Source organism: Neomonachus schauinslandi, chromosome 5 (assembly GCF_002201575.2).
Source record: "Neomonachus schauinslandi chromosome 5, ASM220157v2, whole genome shotgun sequence".
NCBI classification, from domain to species: Eukaryota; Metazoa; Chordata; class Mammalia; order Carnivora; family Phocidae; genus Neomonachus; species Neomonachus schauinslandi.
In genome coordinates this window covers 475,262-499,931 of record NC_058407.1, presented here as the reverse complement: position 1 = coordinate 499,931, position 24,670 = coordinate 475,262, and the positions used below count along the sequence as shown (strand labels likewise).

The 24,670-nt window shown below is 58.0% G+C and overlaps 2 protein-coding genes across 7 annotated transcripts in view; one reads left to right on the top strand and one right to left on the bottom strand.

Moving 5' to 3' along the window:
* PPP6R2 (protein phosphatase 6 regulatory subunit 2) overlaps positions 1-22,133 on the top strand; it is a 76,925-nt gene extending 54,792 nt beyond the window's left edge. Inside the window, exons 8-26 of one of the 6 annotated variants that reach the window (XM_044915305.1) lie at positions 892-1,004; positions 1,068-1,070; positions 1,392-1,505; positions 2,936-3,062; positions 4,064-4,216; positions 9,618-9,821; positions 10,953-11,017; positions 12,744-12,859; positions 14,392-14,477; positions 15,435-15,515; positions 15,908-16,005; positions 16,551-16,608; positions 16,761-16,885; positions 17,060-17,223; positions 17,604-17,766; positions 17,852-17,940; positions 18,354-18,516; positions 20,239-20,463; positions 20,541-22,133. In XM_044915305.1, coding sequence (XP_044771240.1) covers positions 892-1,004; positions 1,068-1,070; positions 1,392-1,505; positions 2,936-3,062; positions 4,064-4,216; positions 9,618-9,821; positions 10,953-11,017; positions 12,744-12,859; positions 14,392-14,477; positions 15,435-15,515; positions 15,908-16,005; positions 16,551-16,608; positions 16,761-16,885; positions 17,060-17,223; positions 17,604-17,766; positions 17,852-17,940; positions 18,354-18,516; positions 20,239-20,463; positions 20,541-20,592 — 2,199 coding nt within the window. In that variant the 3' untranslated portion in view covers positions 20,593-22,133. Of the gene's footprint in view, positions 1-891; positions 1,005-1,067; positions 1,071-1,391; positions 1,506-2,935; positions 3,063-4,063; positions 4,217-9,617; positions 9,822-10,952; positions 11,018-12,743; positions 12,860-14,391; positions 14,478-15,434; positions 15,516-15,907; positions 16,006-16,550; positions 16,609-16,760; positions 16,886-17,059; positions 17,224-17,600; positions 17,767-17,851; positions 17,941-18,353; positions 18,517-20,238; positions 20,464-20,540 lie in introns of all 6 variants that reach the window. The other 5 variants (XM_021687494.2, XM_044915304.1, XM_044915303.1 and 2 more) reach the window with 5 other exon arrangements.
* Positions 22,133-24,670, bottom strand: part of SBF1 (SET binding factor 1) — a 27,824-nt gene continuing 25,286 nt past the window's right edge. Inside the window, 5 exon segments of the mRNA XM_044915302.1 lie at positions 22,133-22,898; positions 22,983-23,114; positions 23,208-23,295; positions 23,916-24,127; positions 24,218-24,325. Of these exon segments, the coding sequence (XP_044771237.1) occupies positions 22,800-22,898; positions 22,983-23,114; positions 23,208-23,295; positions 23,916-24,127; positions 24,218-24,325 (639 nt within the window). The 3' untranslated portion in view covers positions 22,133-22,799.

Genomic DNA, 24,670 nt, shown 5'->3' with positions numbered 1-24,670 from the left:
CACGGTTGCTTGCCCTCAGCAGTTGGAGAACAGTGGTGCCGACTATGTCTGAGCCTTTGCTGTGGCCTGGCCACGCTGTTTTCTGTTCCTGTCTGTCCCCGGGGCTGTCAGACAGCTGGGCAGGGGGGGCCTGTGCCCCGACTGAGGAGGGTGGGTGCCCCTCCACCAGCATGAACCCTGTGGCCTGACTGGCCTGCGCCCCGGCCCAGAGGCAGGGGTGAGGCCACAGGGACCTCCGGGCTGCTTTCATTTCTTCCTAAAATAGTCGTGCATGCACTTCTTTAGTCCAGAGTTCCCACAGCGTGCATGTGAGGGCTGTGTGTTCTGATGCTCCCGGCAAGGAGCCAGGGGATATTTCTCTCTAGTCAGTTCATCTGCATCACTAAACACCCCACATTGTTGGAAGTGCACTGTCCAGATTTTCACCGGTTAAGGATTAGTGTTGCCCTAGAAGAGTCGAGGCCTCCTGCTTTCTTTATAGCATCTTGCCTGTTTCCATTAGCTTCCAGGACTCATTCTGAATGTTACCAGCTATGATTTAATACTTAATATTTTAAATATGAATTTAAAACACAGTGTCGGTAACGTGGTCACATATGCAGCATATCTCAAAATGGCTCAAGGGATGGAGCAATGTCTGTGTGGTGTATTTGACCCTTGAGAAAGCCCCATTTGGACTTTTGGGGATAGTTCAGTTCATCCAGAAGGTCTGACCAGACTTGCATCCTGACACCAGAAAGGCCAACCAGGCAGCTCTGAAATGGACTGGTTTAGAGAGTCCAGTGTCCTTCCGAGAACTGAGCAGTGGGGTAGCTCCCACTGTCCGGGAGGCAGCTCTGCTGGACTTTCCCCTCAACCCTGAGGGAGTGTGGCATCTCCTTTTCCTTCCAGAGACAGTCCAACGCCTCTCAGACCCTCTGTGACATCATCAGGCTGGGCAGAGAGCAGGGCGGTCAGCTGCAGGAGGCTCCGGAGCCCGACCCCCTCCTCACAGTGCTGGAGTCGTGAGTGCTGGCTGTGTTGCGGGTGCCTGCCTGGGTGGGTGCGGGGTCTTTCTGCGTCCTTAGGAGGTCTCCACGCCCTGCTCTGTGCACCGGCAGATGCTGCCGCCTCCAATTCAGATTCTGACAAGCTGGCTATGAAATACCACATCCAGTTAACTTGCTAGAGCTGTTTCTCACGGGGAGGGGCTCCAGGGGTCTCCTGCCAGGTCCAGTGACTTGTGACCAGCAGGGGCAGGAGGTCGTGAGAGCCCTGGGTGCCTGGCCTGGAGCCTGAGCAAAGCTCCTCTGAGTCTTAGGGTGTCCCTCCTCCACGGAGGGGAGAGGCAGTCCTTTGGGCTTCAGGCGGTGCGTCTGCTCCAGCAGCAGTGAGCTCTGTGTGTCTGACAGGCAGGAGTGCGTGGAGCAGCTTCTGAAGAACATGTTTGACGGAGACCAGACTGAGAGCTGCCTCGTTAGTGGGACTCAGGTGTTACTTACCTTGTTGGAGACAAGGCGGGCTGGGTGAGTGTCTTGCGTGAGTGAGTGCTGAGTGTGACGAGTGGCTGGATGTGTGGTGTTTTTCACAAATTGTTAATTATGTAAGTAATCACATGGGTAGACTCTCCTTGTTGAAAAGGTAAACGTATGGCTCCTTTGACCTTTGGCATCCATCATGTTCCCGCCCCAGTCTGAAGGCACCGAGGGTCACCAGCTTCCAGAGTGTTCATAGATGTGTCTGTGGAATAGGTGTGGCCAGTGAGTTTCCCTGCGGACTGTCCCAGCGTGTGGGGTGTGTGTATGGTGTGCGTGCCCCTGCGTGGGGTGTGAAGTGCGCACATGTGCGTCTGTCTGTTCTACTCTGTCCCCTCGTGTACGGCGGTGGTGGCCTGTCTCCTGGGCTGACTAGTTCTCTTATTTCCTTGTTCTGGAGGGAGCTTCGTCGAAGCCCCAGCATTGATAAACTGGACTTAACAGCAACAACAAAAGAACAAGAAAATGACAAGAAATTGAGTTAATGTTGGTAGTGAGATTTTTAGCAGTTTTTCTTTCTCTCTAGGACCCAGTACGTATCTATTAGTTTATTACCTAAAACTAGAATGATGATGCAGTCGTTGTTTACTCTAGTTAGGCCACCAGAATATTGATTGTTTGCATCTTTGTGAACCCAGGAAGCCTGGTCCTTTTCTGTAGGAAGTGGGGGCTCTTCTGAGGGCCTTTCCCAGCCTTGGCTGTGGTGAAGGGACAGCATGAAAATGACACATAAAACAGAGATGAGGGGCACCTGGGTGGCTCAGTCAGTTAAGCGTCCCACTCTTGGTTTTGGCTCAGGTCATGATCTCAGGATCCTGGGGTCCAGCCCCGTGTTGCGGGGGGTGGTGTCCACGCTCAGCGGGGAGTCTGCTTGGGATTCTTTCTTCTTCCCTCTCCGTCTGCTCCTCCCCCTACTTGCACTCTCTCTCTAAAATAGATAAATAAAATCTTAAAAAAAAAAACGACCCAAAACAGAGATGAGCCAGCTGATTCTCTTTTTTATTCTTTTTTTGTATTTAAAATGTTTTTCTATAATGGTCACATATTACTTTTATAACTGAAAAAAATTATTTATATGAAGATCTCTGAGAAATTAGTTGGAAAAAGCCGGAGGGACAGTGTGGAGTCCTGTCTCCTGTTTCTCAGCCAAGGAGTGGGAACCATGGTGACTATTTCCAAAACAAGGGGAGGGGGTCGGAGATGGTCCAGGGAGCGAGAGGTGCCGCCAGCCCGACGGGGGCGAGGGGCCTGCCCTTGGCCATCACCTGGGAGCATTTTCTAAAGGCCAGTGGTGCCTTTCTCTTCTCTCTGTACCAGTCACCAAGCCACCCTTGAGCCGATGACTGGAGGAGTTGGGGGGCGAGGTGAGACAGAGGATGGGGCGCATCCCGCGTGTCTCCATCTGCTGTCCTCGTCCACAGGACAGAGGGCTTGGTGGACTCCTTTTCTCAGGGACGGGAAGGGCTGTGTACCGTCAGCAGCAGTGTACTGCACGGCATTGAGCCACGGCTGAAGGACTTCCACCAGCTTCTGCTCAGCCCGCCGAAGGTAGGTGACCCTGACCAGCTATTAGGGACCCATGCAGCCATTGTAGGCAGGATGGTTTGCAAGCAGAGGACCCTACTCCCCAACTTGAGAACCACCAGGCAGATGCCAGAAGCATGTTTTCACACCCTCATCTGCTGAGTATCCATCTCTGCTCTGAGGTAAGGCCTAGGGGTTGGACATTTTGCAGCCCCCCCGCCCCATGACTCTTGTGCTCTGAAATAGGGGTCATCTGAGAGCCGTTTACCAAGTTGAGGTCTGGCCTCCAAGTCAGGGACACCAGGCCAGGGGTCAGGGAGGGTCCCAGGGGAGCCCTTTGCTCAGCTCAGCAGCTCTGGGCAGCACTTGGGTCATGCGGAGAAGGGCTCAGTCGCTTAGCCGCCATCCGGTCTCACCATGGGGCCCCTCTCAGTCACGGCCCCTTTCCCTTTCCTGGGTGCTGCTTAGTACCCACCGTGATTTACTGCACAGCTTATTTTATTTATCAACTTACCGTCTGCCTCTCCCACTAGAAAGTGAGCTTCATGCAGGTAGGGATTCTGGAACATTTGGTTAACGAGAAGGTGGACACGTCATGCTGCCATGCATGGGGTCAGGAAACACCTGCGTCCAGTGTGACAAGGCCACTGTTACCCGTGTCCTCCGAGAGTCTTCGTGGGGTTAGCTCAGGGTCCTGAGAGAGCTGGCCCCATCTTGGACATGTCTCATGAGCTGAGGTGCACATCTCTTTGCCTGGTTTGCTGAGACCAGACAGCCCTGGGCTTCTTGGGGTAGTGGACCACCATTGCTTGCTGTTTTGTGAGGCCCTGAGGGGAGTGGTGGGGCTCCTAACCCCGCTGACCCCTCGCTTCCTCTTGCAGGCAGTGCTGCCCTGAGCAGCCTCCACACACACGTCCCACACCTCCCCAGGCTGGGCCCCTTCGAGCAGCTAGCACCAGAGCTAAGAGGAGCCAGCAGTGGTCATGCTGGTTGCAAGGCTCTAACTGGGTGGTGCTTCTTTGTAGAAAACAGCAATCCTGACCACCATCGGCGTGCTGGAGGAGCCTCTGGGGAACGCCCGTCTGCACAGTGCCCGCCTCACAGCCGCGCTGCTGCACACAAACACACCCAGCATCAACCAGGAGCTCTGCCGGCTCAACACCATGGGTTTGCTGCTGGTGAGCGGGCGGGGCCGTCTGCGTGGCCGTCTGCGTGGCCATCTGGTCTGCAGCAGGTGGGCAGAGTGGGCAGACCGGGCAGTGTCCGTCAGAGGCAGGCCCTGGACCTCAGCATACGGACAGGGGTCTGCCCGAGGGGAGGCTTTGGTTCTCTCCCGGAACAGGTACAGTCTGTGCCCAGAGACTACTTCCCGGATCCGTGCCGGGGCTGACGGCACTGTCGCCGCTGACGCACGCTGAGTAACAGTGGGACAGGCCTTGCTGTAGGCTCGTGCAGAATTGGTCTGGAGGCACAGGGCAGATCTCTAATCCAGTTTGAGGGAATGGGGAAATGACGGTCCATCTCCTTTCTGCCTTCTGCCGAAGATAGAACTTTCATTATAGCTCTTCAACATAAAGCGTTCTAGGATAGCAGCTCCTGGTCACCCACTGTGGAAGGTCACCCTAGCAGTTCTTGCCCAAGCCAGTGGGAAATGGCCCTCTCCTCCGCAGATGCCTCTCAGTTGCCCCCAGGACAGCCTTGGGACCTGAGGGAGAGGGGCAGGCAGGCAGGGCCGGCTGTGGGCAGCTGCTGTGGACGGAGGGTGCTGACAGGGTGGGGCATCACCCTAGGTGTCAGCCATGGGTAGATGCAGTCTCCAGTCTTGTCTTCTGCCTTTCTGTAGGGCCTCTACTCCCAGAGAGCTGAAGTCTTCTAACATTTGAATCCTTATCCCAGGAGGAGCCAGCCTTGGGACTAGGCCTGAAGTACTATTGGTTTCTTCCAGTGTTTGGACCGTGAGCCCAGATACGGATCAGGGGGTTCAGTTAGAAAAGGCCTCCTTTCCTTTTCCTTCTCTCTCACCCCTCGTCCGTCTCTATCACCCCTCTTTCTGCTTTTATTTTACTGTGGGAAAATACATATAACCTAAAATTTACCATTTTTATGATTTTTAAGTGTACAATTCAGTGGCATTAAGTACCTTCACGATGTTATATAACCATCACCACTGTCTATTTCTGGAACTTTCTCATCTTCTCAAACAGAAACTGACCAGTAAGCAGTCTATCCCCACAGCCCCCTCCCCGGCCCCGCCGTCTGCTCTCTGTCCCCCTGGGTCTGACCACTGCAGGTGCCTCCCAGAAGTGGAATCAGACAGGATTTGTCCTTCTGGGTCTGGCTTGTTTCAGCACAGTGTCCTCAGGGCTCCCCCGGGTCGTGGCAGGTGTCAGCAGGCTGAGTACTACTCCACGATGCCGATGGCCACATTTTGTCTGTCCCTCCGGCCGGCGGGGGACACCGGGGTTGCTTCCACATGTTAGCTGTTGTGAGTAGGTGCTGCTCTAAGTACAGCTGGACAGTACCTCTCTGAGACCTGCTTTCATTGCTTTTGGGTATATGCCCAGAAGTGGGATTGCTGGGTCAGAACGTATTTCTGTGATTAATTTTTTGAGGAGCCTCCACACTGTTTTCCACGGTGATTGTACCAACTTACGTTCCCATCAGCAGTGTATGGGGGTCCAGTTTCTCCACATCCTCATCAACACCTGTTTTCTGTTTGTTGGGGTTTTTTGTTTGTTTTTTAATAATAGGCTTCCTAGTGTTGTAAGTGGTATTTCACGGCAGGGGTGTTCTGCTTTGCATTTCCCTAATGATTATTTTCGGAGAACTGTTTGTTCAAGTCCTTCGTCTATTTTTTAAGTCGGTTTTTTTTAATGGTTGAATTGTAGGAGCTCTTTATATATTCTCTATATTAAAACTTACCGGATGTATGATTTGAAAATACATTCTTCCATTCTGTAGATTATTTTCACTCTCTTGATGATAGTATCTGACACAAAAGTTGTAAATCTTGATAAAGTCCGACTTACCTATTTTTTTCTTCTATTGATTGTGTTTTGGGTGTCGTATGCAAGAAATCATTGCCAGGTCTACTGTCATGAAGCTCTCCTCCTATGTTTTCTTCTAAGAGTTTTATAGTTCTAGCTTTACTAGGCCTTTGATCTATTTTAAGTTAATTTTTATATGTAGTGTAAGATAAGGGTCCCACTTCTTTCTTTTCCATGCTGATATCCAGTTTTCCCAGCACCATTTGTTGGAGAGACTGTCTTTTCCCACTTTGAATGATCGTGACGCTCTCATGGAGAATCAGTTGACCATGTGGAGCCTGGCTGTCTCAGTGGGTAGAGCATGTGACTTTTGATCTCAGGCTTGTGAGTTTGGCCACCAGGCTGGGCTTAGAGATTACTTAAACGAAAGAAAGAAAGAAAGACAGGGAGGGAGGAAAGGGGCTGGGGAAAGGGAAAGGAAGGGAAAGAGGGAAGGAAGAAAAGAAAGAAAAAGAATCAGTTGGCCATATATGTGAGGATGTATTTCTAGACTCTCGTTTTTTTTGGTCTATATGTCTATCCTCATGCAACTATCACACTATTTTGATTACTGTAGTTATGTAGTAAGTTTTAAAACTGGAAAGTGTGAGTTCTCCAACTTTGTTCTTTTTCAAGATTGTTTTGGCTGTTTGGAATCCCTTTAGATTCCATATAAATTTTAAGATGGAGGGCGCCTGGGTGGCTCATTCTCTTAAGCGACTGCCTTTGGCTCAGGTCATGGTCTCAGAGCCCCGCATCGGGCTCCCTGTTCAGTGGGGTCTGCTTCTCTCTCTGACCCTCCCCTCTCTTGTGCTCTCTCTCTCTCTCAAATAAATAAAATCTTCAAAAAAGTATAAATTTTAGGATGGGTTTTCTATTTCTACCAAAAAAAAAAATGCCATTGGGATCTTGATAGATAATTAGTCTATAGAGCACTTTGGGTAGTGTCATCTTAACAAAATTAAGTCTTCCAATCTATGAACATGGAGTCTTTCCATTTATTTATGTCTTCTTTACTCTTTTCAGCACTGTTTGTAGTTTTTAGTGTACAAGTCTTTCATTTTCTAGGTTTAATTTATTCCTGAGTATTTTATTCTTTTTTTAATTTTTATTTATTTTTATTTATTTTTTTAAAAGATTTATTTATTTGAGAGAGCGAGAATGAGAGAGAGAGAGAGTACATGAGAGGGGGGAGGGTTAGAGGGAGAAGCAGGCTCCTCGCTGACTGAGGAGCCCGACATGGGACTTGATCCCAGGACTCCAGGATCATGACCTGAGCCAAAGTCAGACACTTAACCAACTGAGCCACCCAGGCGTCCCCTATATGTATCTTTTTTTTTTTTTTTAAGATTTTATTTATTTGAGAGAGAGAATGAGAAAGAGAGAGCATGAGAGGGGGGAGCGTCAGAAGGAGAAGCAGACTCCCCGCTGAGCAGGGGGTCCAATGCGGGACTCGATCCCGGGACTCCAGGACCATGACCCAAGCCGAAGGCAGTCGCTCAACCAACTGAGCCACCCAGGTGCCCATCTTTTTTTTTTTTTTTTAAAGATTTTATTTATTTGACAGACACAGTGAGAGAAGGAACACAAGCAGGGGGAGTGGCAGAGGGAGAAGCAGGCTCTCCGCTGAGCAGGGGGTCCGATGTGGGGCTCAATCCCAGGACCCCGGGATCATGACCTGAGCTGAAGGCAGACGCTTAACGACTGAGCCACCCAGGCACCCCCTAAGTATTTTATTCTTTTGAATGTTGTTATAAATAGAATTGTTCTCTTAATTTTTTTAATCTAAGTTAGTGTGTGGAAGTGTACTATTTGTGTGTTGATTTTGTGTTCTGTGACTTTGCTGAACTTGTTTATTAGCTCAACAGTTTGTGTGGAATCTGAAATTTTCTGCATATAAGATTGCATCATCTGTGAAAAGAGGTAATTCTACTTCTTTCTTTCCAGTTTGCACGCCTTTTATTTCTGTTCCTTGCCCAGTTGCTCTGTTTAGAACTTCCAGTGCAACATTGAAAGCGGGCATCCTTGCCTTGCTCTTCATAGAGAAAGCTTTCAGTCCTTCACCCTTGAGTGTGGTGTTTGCCGTGGGCCAGCCACACATGACCTTTATCACGTTGAGGAGGTTTCCTTTTATTGTTAGTTTATTAAGTGTTTTTATCAAGAAAATATGTCAAATATTGTCAAATGTGCTTTCAGTATCAGTTGAGACGATTGTGTGTTTGGTTTTTTTTTTCCCCTTTATTTGGTTAATATGGTGCATTACATTGGTTTTCAGATGTCGAACCATCCCTGCATTCCAGGAATAAATCCTGCCTGGTCTTGGAGTGCAGTCCCTTAACATGCTGCTGAGTCTGGTTTGTTAGTATTTTGTTGAGGATTTTTGCACTGATGTTCATAAGGGATATTGGTGTGTGGTTTTCTTGGCGTGTCTTCATCTGGCTTTGATAACGAGGTAATACTGTCCTCACAGAATGAATTAGAAAGTGTTCCTTCTTTTTGGGGGAGGAGTTTGAGGATTGTTGTTGTTGATTCTTCTTTAAATGTTTGGTAGAATTCACCAGTGAAGCTGTCTGGCCCTGGGCTTTTCTTTATTGGAAGGTGGGTCTGGACTCTGTGTTGAAGAATAGGTAACATCGTGAAGCCGCCTCCAGGGTCACTCAAGGTCACACAGGCAGAGAGAGCGAAGCTGAGATTTGGGACCATGTTTCTGTGGAGAACTGTGTTAGGCAGATGGGCTTCCTGCCTTTAGCCATTTCCCAAATCCTTGGTGTGGAGGAAGGGCCCATACTCCTGTCTCGGGGTGGAGTCTACACCCTGTCCTCCTGCCCCATTTCCCTCCCTGCACACCCCTCCTCCTCCCTCGTGGACAGCAGAGGGCCTGAGACACAGGCTGCCACAGCCACTGTGGCCAGAGGGACGTGGACGGGCATTCTGTGTCACTCCTCCTTGCTGCTGCCTCCCTGCTAGCATCGGGGACCGGAGAGCCCGAAGCAGGCTGCCGTGCCCAGCCCTGGTCCAGGGGTGCCATGCGGCCACCCTCACTCAGCCTCCTCTGGGCTTTGGCCTGTGCAGCTGAGGTTTGGGCCCTGCTGGGTTCCTTCAGGGAAGTGCCCACGTGTGCACCTCTCGATTTCATGTCCCCTCCTGAATAGAATCCCTGGGTGTCTGAGAATTTAATGTACTTCCAGTAACTCATGGGTCAAAGACAGATCATAAAGGAAGAATAGTAAAAATACCATATAGCAAAATGTATAAGGATACCTGGGAAAGAAAAAAGGCTAAAAGTGAGTGAGTTAAGCTTCTAACTTAAGGACAAAAGGATAAGCCCACCACAGGACGTGGTCGGATGAGAGCAGAGATTACCGGGAGCGGAACAAAGCAGCAGGCTGGGGATGGAAGGGCAGGTGGTCACGGAGAGACCGTGTCAAGGAAGAACCTTCAGCGTCCCCTGACCACTTAGATGGCCAGGGGACAGTGATCCCCTCACTTGTGTGGTCCCGCCGCCAGGAGAAAACCAGTCCACAGACTTTCCTCTGTCCTCTGTTTACCCCAGGACCTGTTTTTTAAGTACACTTGGAATAACTTCTTGCACTTCCAAGTGGAACTATGCATTGCCGCCATCCTGTCCCACGCTGCCCGGGAGGACAGGGCAGAAGCCAGCGAACCGGAGAGCGGGGTGCAGCTTCTGCCCGGGAACGGGGGCCCAGACACCCCTCCGCCTGCCACCAGCCGCCCTGAGAGCACAATGGTGACCCATGTAAGTCCGGCCAGTGACCTGTGTTTTGCTGTGTGCCCTGCGCATCACTGCTTGCTGAGCCCCACCCTCAGTGTGTGGATGTCGGCACTAACGCTGGCCGCCCGTGGCCACCCCTAATCCTCCCAGGACGGGGATGCGCTGCCCTCCCTCCACCCATCAGACTGCGAGTCACAAAGGAGGTGTCCACGTTTGCCAGGGCCACTGTACTGGGGGAGCCGAGGCGCCGGAGGGGGAGGGTCTGCTCCTTCCAGGCCAGTCTGCTGTACCCTGTCGTAGCCATGAAGGAAAATGCAAGGGAAAGAGAGAGAATGTGTCGAAAATTCTCATGAGAAATGCTCTGGGATTATGGACCTTTTGAAACTACATTCTCTCTCCTTTTCCTTGCTCGCCCATGAGTGCATGACGGACGCTCACCTCCGGGACTGCCCACAGCTTTTCCGGGGCCTCAAGCAGGCACACCCCTGGTGTCTGTGTCTCCCTGCCCTGAACCGCTCTAGCGTTGTGTCTGGCAGAGAGTCGGCCTCAGCAGGTGTTTGCTAAGGAGGAGAGGAAGCAAGCAAGTGCCCGGCTGGGTGCTGTTGAGAAGTAGCACTGACGCCCCTCCCCGTGTCAAGGAGCCCACTTAGAGATGCTTCCCTGGCAAGGCCCAGGGCTGTGCAGGGACAGCCCTGACCCTCAGGCTGGCTGTGAAGCCCACACAGGAGGGGCAGAGGCTTGGGAAGGCCTTGGTCTTTGGTGAGAGTCCCCATAGAAGGTGTGGCTTGAGCGAGTCCTGCAACGTGCAGGCCTGAGCTGGACAGCAGCCCAGGGGGTAGACAGCCGGAGGCAGGCGACTTCAGTGGTGAGGGCCACACGGGGGTGGGGTGTGAGTTGAGTCCCAGAACAAACGTGCAGGCACAGGAAACAGTACTCAGGCTCACTCCTTGCTTCTGGACACAGGAGGTGGGAGGAAGCCAAGGGGAAGGAGCGGAACTGGGCAGCCCTCGGGGGGCCTAGGGGCTGCAGAGAGGCCGCAATGGTGTCCCTGCCCACAGTGAGCCTTGTGCTCATGTGCCTGCTTCACCGTCTGGGGGTGGGTGGAGGGGAGTGTGCAGCCCTGTAGACCCTGACCAGTGTCACCTGGCCCTCTAGCTGTTCCAGAAGTGCTGCCTGGTCCAGAGGATCCTGGAGGCCTGGGAAGCCAATGATCACGCTCAGTAAGAACCCCCGGGGGGCTGCAGGGGGTGCCTGAGGGCCCAGTGCAGGTTTCTGGGGCCGCCACGGGGTGTCCAGGAAGGGGGTCCTGTTCCTGGATGAACACCTGGAAGTGCTGTCCAGGGAAGGTCAGGGCCTAGGGGGACCAGAGGAGACGGGCCGAGCAGCTCTATACCCCACCCCCGCCCTCCCCATCTGTCAGCCAAGACCCCATCTTACACCCACAGTGTGTCCTCAATTCTCCCATCTCCCCACCCCAGCCACCAGCCAGTTCTCACTAAGCCCTGAAACCTCCCAAGCGCATCTAAGCTACTTCCTGCTGGCTTTCCTGCCCCACCCAGCTGGGATCTTTCTGAAACACACAGATGGTCTCACCCCTGCCTAGAAGTCTCGACCACCCAGGTCCCGCAGAGGTGTGGCCTGTGGGGCCCAGTGTGGGCAGCCCCAGCCCCACCCTCACCCTGCCTTCCCTTGACCCTGCTGACTTCTGCTCCCAGGGGCTCTCTGACCTCACCTGGTTCATGGCCCATATCCTGCTGGTACAGAACCCACCAGTTTGCATCCTCTAGAATACGTACAACATACAAGATGGGGCCATCTGTCCTTCCTTGGGCCTGGTCCTTGCAATACCCACTGAAGCCCTGGGCGGAGGCTGCTCTTGTACATTCTGTATTTGTGCACATGGGCACCTGTTGGGGGGGTACTTCATCGCTGTCACTGAGGGTCCACGACGCCCCAGAGGTTACGACAGCAGGCTGACAGGCCTTGTCCCTGGCCCCATCCTCCTGCGCCCTGGGCAGCTCCTCGGAGGCCTCCCTGTCCCACAGGCGCTCTCCTGACCCCTTCCTCTACCAGGCTGGGCTCACGGGCTCAGGGGCTCACCTTTGCTTCCTCTCCGGGCGCCGTCAGGCTTTTAAGACAGAGAACATGGTCAGAAGCAACTCTGTCCACTCTGTGACTCAAGTGCTGCATTTCTAGACGTGTGAGCATTTTACATCTTCCTAATACAGGAGGGATTTTAAGAGGTGCCCTTCTGTTGGGTCATGTGTGACAGATGAGAGGTTGAACACAAAGCTGCGTGTGCGTGGCAGCGTGGGATGGAACGGTGGACAGAAGCCAGGCTGTGGGCCTCAGGGTGCATAGGGCTCGGTGAGGGGGAGGCAGTATGGACACCGGGCAGAGAGCCTGGCAGAGACAGGCCAGCTCTGAGCCGCCGGCCTCCTGCAGCAGCCCCTGCCCTGGCCTGCCTTCTTCTGGGTTCTATGTGTCCATTCTTGATCATCCCCGGGTCAGCACGTACAGCAGAGATGCAGTGTATTTTGGTCTTTCTGAGTCTTCTGCCCCACTGGGTGTTCCTTCGGGTCAGCCAGCTCTGGGCAGAGCTGGGAGGGCGTCGGGGGCTAGGACAGGTCAGAGGTGTCAGAGTGGGTTGAGGGACACGGCGTTGGACCAGGCCTGCAGGGCGGGCGGAGGCCCATCAGGTCCTGCTAGTATGGAGGTCTGGTCTGGACGGTGGGGTAGGAGCAGTGCGACTGGAGTTACTGGCTGGCACACAGCAGGTGCTCTCCAAAAATAAGTGTCCTGCAGGTAAGGCTGTGAGGAAGGATTCGCCGGGGCGGGGTGGGGGGGTAGTGGGCACAGGGAAGGCCATGCGGGGCAAGGTCAGGGCCCTGGTGGACACACAGTGAGGCAACCCCAGTGGCCCCCTGGTCCTGCCGCTCATTCCAGGGCAGCGGGCGGCATGAGGCGCGGCAACATGGGCCACCTTACCCGGATCGCCAACGCGGTGGCGCAGAACCTGGAGAAGGGCCCCATGCAGACCCACATCAGCGACGTCATCCGAGGTGAGCCCTTCCTGCCCTCGCTGCCTCTGACCCCTGACCCTCAGCAAGTGGTAACTGCACTGGAGTCAGATTGCTTTCCCACGTGGAACCTTCTCTCAGGTGGGCCTGGGTCCCAGGTGTCCGAACAGACGTCCGTGGGGGGTCTCCTTGTTCCCAGAGACCCTGTCCGGTGCCAGCATTCAGAAGCACAAGTGGCCCAAGGTTCTCCTGCGCTCTGCTCAGGGACCACCCGAGTCCTGTCTGAATGCCGCCCTCCTTCTCTGACTCAGGCAGTTTTTCAGACCTTTCCAGCACGAGTCTGCGGAGCTGGGGGAGGTAGCCTGTGTGCTCGAGAGTAGGCTGTGGGGCCTGAGCAGAGGCAGCCCCTCCTCTGGTCGGGCCTCACCTCTGCTCTCAGCCTGAGACACCCCCACCCTCCCGACCTGGAGCCCCAACACTCACACCCCTTTGTGGCCCTCATGTCCTGGCGTGGTTCAGACAGGAAGGCGGGCAGCTCAGAAGGGTCTGTGTGACCCCGCTAAGGCGGACGATGCCCGGGCCAGCCTGAGCAGGATGTTGAGAGGCCCCGGAGGTCAGGTGGACAGATGGGCAGATAGGTGGAGTGCATGAGTGAGTCAAGGAGGCTGAGGGTGGATAGCAGCCAGGACTCCCCAAGGTGCTGGGGTTGGTGTTCTACCAGCTTCCTGACCAGGACAGTCTTCCTCAGCCCCATGTGGGATGCTTGTGCTCAGTGAATGGTGTTTGCACAAAGGAGTAAGCTCCGTCGGGGGGGTCCCCACAGGGGGTGTGGGAAGGTGGTCATGCTGCAGCCAGGCCTCCGGTGCCTGATCCTGGAGCAGGCACAGGGAGATGCTGGGGCTCATCCTCCATCATGCAGCTGAGGAGGCTGGGCCGCAAACGGTCAGGCCACTTGTGCAGCAGGTGTAGACCTGTGGCCTGGCCACACAGGCTGTGTGGCCACCCCCTCACAGGGTCTCAGCTGTGGTCCTTGTGGCCCATGGCCAGAGGTGAGCTGAGGAAGCTCTGGGTGGCCCTCCAGGATGGAAGCAAGGGGGTGTGCTTGGCCCCCGGGTCCTTTGGCGCCCGTGACGGGGTGTGCGGGCCCAGGGAGGCTCCCCACAAAGGGTACAGGTCGGGGTGCAAGAGGTGAGCCCAGAAGCTCTCTGCCGTGGTCTTCCATCACCGGCTGCAGACGGACTCTTTCTGGGGCTGTGACCTTTCCAGAAAACAGGCACATGGGTGGGACGGAGAGGGCTGGTGGCAGGCGGGGGCGGGGGGCGCGCAGAGAAGGAAGCTGGGCTGTGTTTCCTCAGCAGTCCTCCTCCCTGGTTGCTTTGCAGCTACCTGTGTGCCAAGTAAGCTCAGGGCTCTGCGCCTGCTCAGTTTGGGCCCTGTCCCTGTGAGCGCCCTCGAGTTCCTGCGGGACCCTTGGCCTCCTTCCCTTCCCACAGCCCTCCGATGTCCCCTCCGGGCTCTCCCCACCTGTGCACAGTAGCGCTGACACGTGGTTCACCAGCGGTGCTCCCTTGCAGGGCTCCCTGCGGACTGCCGAGGGCGCTGGGAGAACTTTGTGGAGGAGACCCTGGCGGAGACCAACCGCAGGAACGCTGTGGACCTGGTGAGGGGCTTGGGGGGCTTGGCTGTTCCCGCCGCACGGCGTCAGCTGGTGCAGTGGCCATGCCTTCCTGTGTGGGCGCACGTGCAGGTGTGTGTGCGCGTGGGTGTGCACAGTGCGTGTACGTTTATGTGCGTGTGTGCGTGCGTGCATGTGCAGTGTGCGTGTGCATGAGTGCGTGCGTGCGTGTGCATGTGTGCGCGCATGTGCAGTGTGCATGTGTGCACAGTGCGTGTACGTGTATTGCGTGTGTGCGTGCGTGCATGTGCAGTGTGTGCGCGCGTGTGCGCAGTGAGTGTGCACGTGTGCGTGCGCATGAGTGCATGTGCACGCGTGCACAGTGCGTGTACGTGTATGTGTGCGTGCGTGCATGAGTGCACATGTGTGCGTGTGCGTGTGTGTGCACAGTGCGTGTACGTGTATTGCGTGTGCGTGCGTGTGCAGTGTGCATGTGTGTGCAGTGCGTGTACGTCTATGTGCGTGTATGCATGTGCGTGTGCATGTGTGCGCACGTGTGCGTGTGCATGAGTGCACATGTGTGCATGTGTGTGCGTGTGCATGTGTGCGCGCGTGCGTGCATGTGCAGTGCGCGTGCGTGTGTGCGCGCGTGTGCACAGTGCGTGTATGTGTATGTGCACGTGTGCGTGCGTGCATGTGCAGTGCGTGCATGAGTGCGCGTGTGCGTGAGTGCGTGTGTGCACGCGCGTGTGCGCGCACCCACGTGGCCCTGTCTGTGTGCAGTGGAGTCTCTGGCTCCGTGTCCTGAACACAGACCTGTCCGGCTTCAGGCCCCACTGGCCCCCTGAAGCCTCAGCAGAGCCCCCTCCCTGTTACACCAGGACCCCTAGTGTGTTCTTCGGGGCTCCCGAGGCCCAGTGTGCCCTACGCTGAGGGGAGGGGCTAGGGGGCAGGAGCCCCGGGGGGTGCGGGGCTCACGTCCACCCACTCTGGCTGTTTCAGGTAAGCACCCACCACCTTCACCCCTCGAGTGAGGATGAGGACATGGAGGGCGTTTTCCCTAATGAGCTGTCCCTGCAGCAGGTGCGTGTGGCCACTCTGCACACCTCCGGCAGCCCTGACCCGCTCTCGGCAGCCCTCAGGCCTCCAGGGCGTGCTGGACGGCGCCCTGCTGAGCTGCCATGGCAGACAGCCCAGGGGAGTGTGCTAGTCCCCACGCACCAGGCTCGAGCAGGGGAGGGGCCGGAGGTGCAGCCCCTGTAACAAGGGGGGGACCCCCTGAGCCACCTTACATCAGTAAGCCCTGGGGTATCTGGTGGATGATCTTGAAACTTAAAGGAAACGAAGCTCTTTGGACACAACCCTGCATTGGTGTTATCCCGAGAGGTTAGGTTGGGAGAACCCGAGAAGCACCAGTGGGTTTTTCTGGGAGCAGCCTCGTGCTGAGGCCTGCCCTGCGTCACCCTCCCTGCCAGGCTTTCTCCGAGTACCAGGTCCAGCAGATGACGGCCACCTTCGTGGATCAGTTTGGCTTCAACGACGAGGAGTTTGCTGACCAGGATGACAGTGTCAAGTGAGCTCCCAGGATGTGCCCGGGGCTGTCCACCCTGGCCGGGATCCTGTCACTGGGGAGCCTCCCTTGCACACCACGGCCCCCATTTGAGCCTCCTTCTTCTCCCACGACCTTGTTCCCTGTCCCTTTTGGAAGGAGCTGGGTTCTGCTCAGTGTGACCAGGTTCCAGGCCTGCGGCCTCGTCCTGCCTGGCCCTGGAGGCTGTCCTGCCACTTCCTCAGCTGAGGGGCCGGGCTGAGACACTCTCAGCGATGGCAGGTTGTCACCATGCAGACCAGGGACAGAGTGGACCCAGGTGGAAAAAAGCAAGTGTGTGTGAGGAGGGAGGCGGGCTCAGAGAGCCGCCCCCTTTGACCGAGGCCCCCGTCTGTTTTACCCACGTGGCCGGTCGCTGCCTGCAGAACTGTCCACACCCTTGGACTTGGCTGTGCTCCTCCCGGGAGGTGCAGCTGCATCTGGCATCCGCCAAGGGCACGAGCGAAAGTACCCGGTGCATTGGGCGGCCCTGGCAGCAGTCAAGGTGCTGAGTATCTCCCTTGTTGCAGTGCTCCCTTTGATAGGATCGCGGAGATCAACTTCAGCATTGATGCTGATGAGGACAGTGTGAGTCCTCTGCTCCATGCTCATTGGGTGTGGGTGGGGACACAGTGGTGGGTGGGCAGCAGGGGGAGACAGGGCCCCCATCCTGTGAGCCCCTTGCCTGGCTAAGCCCCTCTGGGAGCCACGTGTAGCTACGTGGGTGCTCTTGCTTGCAGCCCAGCGCAGCTCTGTTTGAGGCCTGCTGCAGTGACCACATCCAGCCCTTTGATGATGAGGAGGAGGATGACATCTGGGAGGACAAGGAGATGCACTGCACTGCCCGGGTGACGGCCAGAGCCAGGTGTGAGGCCCACCTGTCTCCCCAAGCCTCCTGAGGCAGAGAGGCCCCAGAACGCTGTGTGCGCGCTCCCAGCCCTGCCCCAGCCACGATGCTCTGGATGCACAGGACAGGATGCTCCCACGGTCCCCGTGTGGTGCTGGCTGGGGGCTGCTCTGACCATGTGTCTTTCCCCAGGTTTGGGGGTCCTCACACCTCAGAGAGCTGTTCCAAGAATGGCCTGGAGCGTGGAGGCCAGGACAGGAAGGAGGGTTTGGAAGCAGACAAGGATGCCGCTCGGGCAGGTGCCCCTCTGGCTTCTACCGAGAAGGAAGGTCCTCGCTTGGAGGGTGGCTCAGAAGGTAGATGCTGGGGACACAGGGTTCAGGCTGGGCAGGGGACTTGGACAGGGACACAGATCCCGGCCGGCCTGTGCATGGTGGGGGCTGCAGTGGGCTTTTGTTACCTGCTCACTTGATCTGTACGAGCTTTCGAGCAATGTTCCTAAAGGTGGCACTTGTCCCATGCCCCCAGCCGTGGTGGTGCAGTATTGGTGGCAGACCCCGGCTGCCCCCTGCCCCCAGTTGAGGTTACCCTAGCCACACTGTCACAGTTGGTGGCCGTGACACCACTGGTCCACTTCTTGTGGGGTCCCTGCAGCTCTGGGCTTCAGGGCCCTGAAGGCAGGTGGGGCCGACCTGTGGGTCAAGGGTGCCTGGACTGCTGTGTCTCCCCCGAGCAGGCACCTCGTGGACGGTGTTTGACGAGCCAGTGAACTTGCCGGCACCGGCCCCGGGAGTGGCGGTGGATGTGGGTTCCAACGTGTGGGCAGCCAGCACCCCCAGCTCCTCGGCTTTGGAGGAAAAAGGCTGGGCCAAGTTCACCGACTTCCAGCCTTTCTGCTGGTGAGGTGGGGCGGGCCGGGAGGTCACCCCATTTGCCCTTGGGGGTGGCATGTCCCCAGAGGGGGCTCAGCCTTGCCTTCCGCAGCTCCGAGTCGGGGCCTAGGTGCAGCTCCCCAGTGGACATGGGCCACGGCGATGCCCAGGATGGCCCGAAGCAGGGCCCCGAGAGAGCCCGTGAGTAGGAGGGGCTCTGAGCACAGGGAGTGGGAGGATATGGCCAAGGCCCCACGGGCTGTGTCTCCCTGGCGACACTGGGCTTTGCAGCCGGCAGTCCTTGGGGTGCAGATATGACTGGCCTGCCCCATCCACACTGCTGGGAGCCTTGCTTTGTCCGTGCAGATCACCCCCATGCACTGCGCCACCTCCCTGGCCATCCTGGGGGCTGTTCAGGTCCTTGACCCTGAGCCCCTCATCAGACAGGCTTGGAAGCCCCACAGGGCTGAGTGGGGGCCCTCCATGCCTGGGGGAGGACCGTCTCTTCATACAGTTTCTGTAAATACACACATGCACACATGGGTTTGAGGACCCTGAGGCCGTGCCCTGCGGCCCCTCCGTCCTCCCTGGACGTCAGCAGCTCCGTCTTGTAGTAGGCCCGGCTTCCCCATGTGCCTGGAGCGCCTGTGTCACCAGGAAGGCCCCCTTGGTGGTCTCCGACCATGGTGAGGACGAGCAGAAGATGGCTGGTGCCTTGGAAGCTGTCAGTCTGGGTCCCAGCCGGGAGGCTCCCCTGCTGCCCGCATCAGTCCCCAGGTGTGCAGGATGGGGTGGGCACAGGGTCCCCAGGGGCACACGGATTTCTGGCTGTCCCTGGCACTCCGCTCACCCGGGAGCAGGCTGACCCTGCTGCCCTGATGACCTCATGACTGAGGATGCTGGCCCTAGGGGGGTTGGGACGCCCATTCATCTAAGTGGGAGCCAGGGGTCAGGGGCATTTTCATTGAGATAAAGCACAGGGCCTCAGGGTCCCACCCTGGAGGCTCGGAGATGGGGCTGCCTCACCCCTAGGTCTTATTGAGGACAGTGGCCAGGGTTTTGGGTTTGTGGCCGGCCGAGCTGCCACCCCAGGATCTGGGGTTGCTCCACGTGGTGGGGAGAGGGCACAACGGCCTTTATGCCCCACTCAGCCTGCACCTCAGAAATGCCCTTCATGCTCAGACAGGATGGGGGTGTCTGAAGACCTCGTTGGGCCACGTGAACTCTGACTGCAGGCATCCTCCCAGCAAGCTCCTCCCCACGCATCCCTCCCTCAGGCACAGGAAGAAGGTCCAGGCCTTTGGGATCTATCGTTGGACAGACCCCTGGCTGGGTCTGGTGGGCTGGGGGGCGGGGGGGGGGGGGGGAGTGTTAAGGAGCTGTGAGTTGTGAAAATAGGGAACTGGGGGCCGGTGGGCACTTGAGGGAGGTGGTGGTGGAGCCGAAGCTTATAGGGGCAAGGGGGAAGGTCCCTCAGCAGAATCCCAGCAGGAGGGGACAAAGACCAGGTACATGACTGCGTGAGTGGTGTGGTCTCTCCTTCCCCCACAGCCCGCTGCCCCAGCCCTGGGGGCCCCAAATGGTTTTGGGGCTTGGTCCATCCCATTGGTGGGGGTCTACTCTGGCTCACAGCACACTCGTTCTCGGGACCTCAAACAACATGGCCTGTCCTCGTTAGCCCCCTGCCCTTGGGGGGCACAGCCTGGAGCCAGCGGGGTCTCAGTGTTTACAAGTGTGGGTCAGACGAGGGGGCAGGGCACCAGGGCCCATGCATGGTGGCTCTTGGATTACAGGTGCACATCGGGTTCTTGAATGGGTTTAATTCTTTCTCAAAGTTCAGAATCACTGCAAGGCTTAAAACCTCTTCCTTTTTTCCTGACTCCCCCACCTACAAACCACCTCTGCTCTGAAAAGCAAGTATGGTCATTGTGAAGGCAAGCGTGCATTTCCAGGGCTGTCTGCACCAGCATTCCCAGCCAGCCTGTGGGGAACCCCCAGTTGATGCCCATCTGGGCCGACACGTGGTCACCAGGGCTTAGGGTCTGTTTCTTAGGCTGTCCGTGGCTGCTCCACCCTGCCTGGCTCCCAGGGGTCTTGTGTGGTTGGAGGTGGTCTCACATGTACCAGAAGCAAGCACTGGGCAGGTGTGGGCTGAATGGGGAGCCACGGGCTCACTCTCCTGCTGGGCTGCAGCGAGGAGGGCCAGTGTCCTGAGGTCACCTGTTCTTGCCCTCTCCAGGCGTGGGAGGGAGCGTTCCTGGGCACATGGCCTGCGGGCCCTCCCATAACCCGGCGTGGGGCTGGGGGCTGTCTGGAGAGGGACCAGGTGTCGGGGGGCAAGCTTGGGATGCGCGCCGCCTGGAAGGTCTGGGGCCTCAGTGGACAGGCAGGTTGTCTGGTGCTTTTAGCACTTGGGGATGCAGAGCTGCCTTGGCCAAGTGGGTCCCTGGGCTACCCTGGCGGTGGTCCAGGACGCTGGAGCCTGCATTTGCCATACAGGGCGGACACGCTGTCAGACCCCACCTCCCCCACGCCTGCAGAAGCAACCTTCGCCTCGGCCGTGGCTGTCCCCCCCGAGGCTGCCGTGGTGGCCAGCCCAGCACCGAGCAAGGCCAGCCCCGCCCCAGCCACCGTGGCAGGCTCCCCGGGGCCTGTGGTGGCCATCAGCTCTGCGGCCCCAGCCACGTGCACGGTAGCCATCCTGGGCACCGTGACGAAAGACAGGTGAGCAGGTTGGGCTGGGGGGGCTGCATGGGTCTCTCGGGCCCTGAGGGCTCCAACCCCCACCCCTCCTCCTACAGGAAGATGGACTCACCACCCCCTGCAGGAGCCGCCTTGAACGGCCCCGTGTGATGCTGCTGCCGCCCAGCCACGGCGCGCCCTTATCGAGAAAACTACCTGGTGATGCAATTTGTCTTTTTTAATTTAATTTAATTTAATTTTAAAATAAATGCTGCATTGGTAGGGCTGCCAGTTGGAACCAGTCGGACAGCCCGGCTTGCGTCTCTCCTGCCTGACCCCAGCTCCGCGCACAGCAATAAGGCCTCAGACGTGCGCTCTGCCGGCGGGAGCCGGGGGCCACGACCCCAAGACACCGTGCGCACGGAGGGCCGCGATGGGCATGGATGCCATGGGCTCCGAGTCTCAGTTTTTACGGATTTTTTTTTTAAACAAACGCAGGAAAGAGCCACGTGTTTGCACTTTTGTGTCCAGCCACAGCAAAGGGTCTCCCTGGCTCTGGGGACAGATGTGGGTCTGGAGGTGGACTGGCCAGACAGGGTCTTAGCTGCCCAGTGTCCCTGGGAGCTGGCCTTGAGCCAGGCTGCAAAATTTGACTGCCTTAAAATAAGATCCTCACGGCCTGGTGGGGCAGTTGGGGCACCTGGCGGGGGCTGGCCATGGGTGTGCAGGATGGGGCGCAGGGGTGCGGAGACTGGCCTCAACGGTGCCACGTGGGGTGGGGTCTGCACCTGTTGGGGAGGGCAGGGCCAGGCCACGTTGTCCTGGAGGGGTCTGTAGGATCATTTTGTGTTGAGTCCATTTTTAATGTTCTGATAATCTGACAGGGCACCCAAGACCCCAACTCCCAATAAAAGTTGTGTTATTCTTACTGATAAGCCTGTGTATTGTTAAGCTGCAGGCCCTGGACCCCAGCCTGACCGGCGTGGCTGCAGCAGGGAGTCTCCAAACCGGAGCGAGTACTGAGCTGTTCTTTTTAAACAAGCTCTGCCTGGAGCTCGTGAGCCAGTGCTGTCCCCAGGGCCGTCCCGTCCTCACTGGCTGGGCAAGGGGGGCAGCCAGCAGGGCCTCCCTGGGCACTCAGGGCCAGGGGGTGGGTCTGCCCACTCCAACAGCCTTGGTCCTGCACTGACCTCACCCTGTGGCCCCTGCTTTGGTGACTTCTGACCTCCCTCCCGGGGACAGCCTCATGGCTGCCTGGCCCCCGTGTGAAATCAGGTGGGCATAGGGCCCCAGGTGTGGATTTCCTGGGCCTTGGGACCCTCAGTCCGATAGCTGTCCGTGTGGCCCAGAGAGAACCGGGGGCTCTCCTCACGACTCACCTGACATTACCTGTGGGTCTTGCCTGTGTCCACACCTGCTGCTGACCTCCCCCCGACAGGTGCCACCACCTGCTGGGCATCCCCCGCACCCCACCTGGCCGGCTCAGGTGCAGGTGGGACTCACATTTGTGTGGGAAAGGAGAGGGGTAACCCCACTGGCACCCATCACGCCCCAGACAGAGGCCAGGGCATGGAGAACGGTCAGGGCCTGAGGCAAGATCCCAGGAAGGGGGAGGGGTGGGCATTTGGAGCAAACTCCCCAGGACCCCCAGCCCCGACATGTTGTAACCCGCTGCCCCTCAGGGAGCCCGCCCTCATCAGCATCTCCCTCCCAGATTCCCTCCCGTCACTCCCTCCTCTAACCTGGGACCATCCTCCGGACAGTCTGGCCCCATCTGCCCTCTTCAGAGCACACCTGCAGATGGCCACCTTCTGTCCAGGGGCTGCTTGGGGGTGCGGTGGGGGGGGGGGGTGCCAGCCCCAAGACCACCCCCGAGGGTGGCTGGGCACCAAGCAAGGGCCTGATGAAGCTGCCTCCCCCCCACCCCCGGCACCAGAGCTCGGCCCCCCCAACAGCGGACGTGGGCCCCGCAGAGTGGCTGGCGGGGGGTCTGGACGGGCCGAGGAGACACAGGCATGTGCGTGTTGTTAGTTCTCTCTTTCTTTATAGACTCTGGTTCTAGGAACAGGTTGCCTGTGGCCGGCCAGCTGGGACCACACGCTGAGCTGGGGCGGGGGGGGGGGGGGGTGTCTATTTACAGGCCCACCGCGAGGGCTGTACCATGGCCGCCTCCCGGCCGGCGCTCACCCATAACTGCAGAATAAGTTACAGCCGGCCAGGCGGGCGGGGGCGGGTGCTCGCAGGGGCTGTACACCTAAGTTTGGGGGGCGGGACCTCAATACTGTCGAGGGTGGGGGCTGTAAACATGGCCGGGGGGCCCTGCCCACCCCTAGTGGTCTCTAACGACGGGACGTGCAGCAGCCGGAGCAGAGCTGGGCTCAGGCGTCTGACAGGCAGCTCTGGATCTGGTCCACCCACTGCTGGGCTGAGGGCACGTCCTGGGCACAGAAGTTGTAAACGCGACGCGTCGTCTTCACCTGGGGACGGCCGGTCGCTGACTCCACGGTCCCACCCCACAGAGCCCCCTGCCCTGCCGTCCCTGGGCCCCGGCCACAGCTCACATCAAAGAAGGCCTTCTCGTCCACGGTCTTGGGGGCACCCAGGGTGGGAGTGCCGGGGGCCACGGCCTCCACTTCTGCCAGGTCGATGACACCCTTGCATTCCGTGTCCACACGGTGGTCATAGTAGCGCAGCTGAGGAGGGGTCCGGGGGGAGGGGGGCAGGAAGTCAGGGCAGCGTCCCCCCCCTGCCAGCCCCTACCCCCCCCCAGCCCCCCGACCACTCACCTGGTGCTTGGTCTTGTCCAGCACGAACCAGCGGGCCTTCCAGGGCTTCATGAAGGCCCCCTTCTTGTACAGGGTGCCCTCGTACGACCTGCATGCACAACAGGACCAGGCCGGCCATCAGGGCCACCGCTACCCGCGGAGCCAGCCGAGCCCCTGCCCTCAAACAGACCCAGGCTGGACTGGCAGGCTAGACTGGCCAGGGGGTCGTGAAGCTGCCCTGGGGCTGTTCTTAGGAAAGGAGAGTCCCCATCCCTCGCCCCTTGCCCCTCGCAGGACAGGACACGAGAGAGGGTCTAGCTCCAGGGTCTCGGGGTCTCTGGAAGCAGCTGCACGTGCAGGGCAGGTGCCTCCGGACGAGGAACACGCAGCAGGCGGGTCCGGGGAGGTGACCGTGGCAAGATGGCCCCTCTCAGCCTGCCAGGCCCCAAGCTCACCTGGTGCCTTGCCTGCCCTCACGAGTACCCCACAGCTGCTGTCCCTCTACTCCTGGTTCTACGTCCCAAACCCCTTCCCGAAGAGCCCTCCTGCGTCTCACACGGTCAGCTTATGCCTGGGCCACCATTTTGGCATCACGGCCTCCCTCACAAATCCTTCCACCTGAGAAATGGCCAGAAGTCCCCCGAAACACCGGCCCCCAACCTGAGAACCGCCCCAACCCGGTCCCCCAGCTCCGAGGGTTCCACGGCAAAGTGGGAGGCATCCTCACACCTGTTCTCACTCTCGGCGGTCTGGAACTGGCTGTACAAGGTGCTGGTGCTGCGGCGGGCTGCCTGGCGGGAACCGGACGCCGTTGAGCCGCTGCTCTGGTCGCTGTCCAGGCTGAGGCTCAGAGTGGAGCCCACAGGCCCCTCCTGCAGGTACACACCTAGCGAGCGGCGGTGGTGGGGCACGCTGGACGCCAGCAGGGAGCCGGGGGGGCCCTGGAGCAGGAGGGGGCCTGTGTCAGGGCCGGTGGCCGCCACCCTCCTGACCGCGAGCTCACCCCGCCACCCACGCCCACGCCCGCTCACACGTCCGTCTGGCCGGCCCTCGAGGCGCTGTGCTGCCTTCACCCGATCCCAGGTGTCCTTCCAGCGCTCCGGGGGGCGCCCCAGCTCCGCCTCCAGCCGCTGCAGCTCCTGGGGGAGAATTGGAAAACTAAGATCATTCAGAAGAAAATACCCAGGCCGAAATACGAAATACGTTAAGACAGAATTACGGAACACAGGAAGTTGAAGTGACGGAAGGAAAGGTCTGACCTGCGTTACGGGAGCAGGGAAGTGGGTGAGGGCAGGGGATGGGCAAAAACAATTACCGGGAGAGAACAAAAATTAGCTGTGCAAACTAACAAGGAGCGCTGGGCAGAGGTGTGGAGCTTGGGGATGCTGACACGCATGGATCCACAGGGTGGCACAGGAGAGGGCATACGAGAGCTCTAGAGATGCGGAGGCCGGCTTGAGTCCTTGGCCAAAGTAGACCGCCAC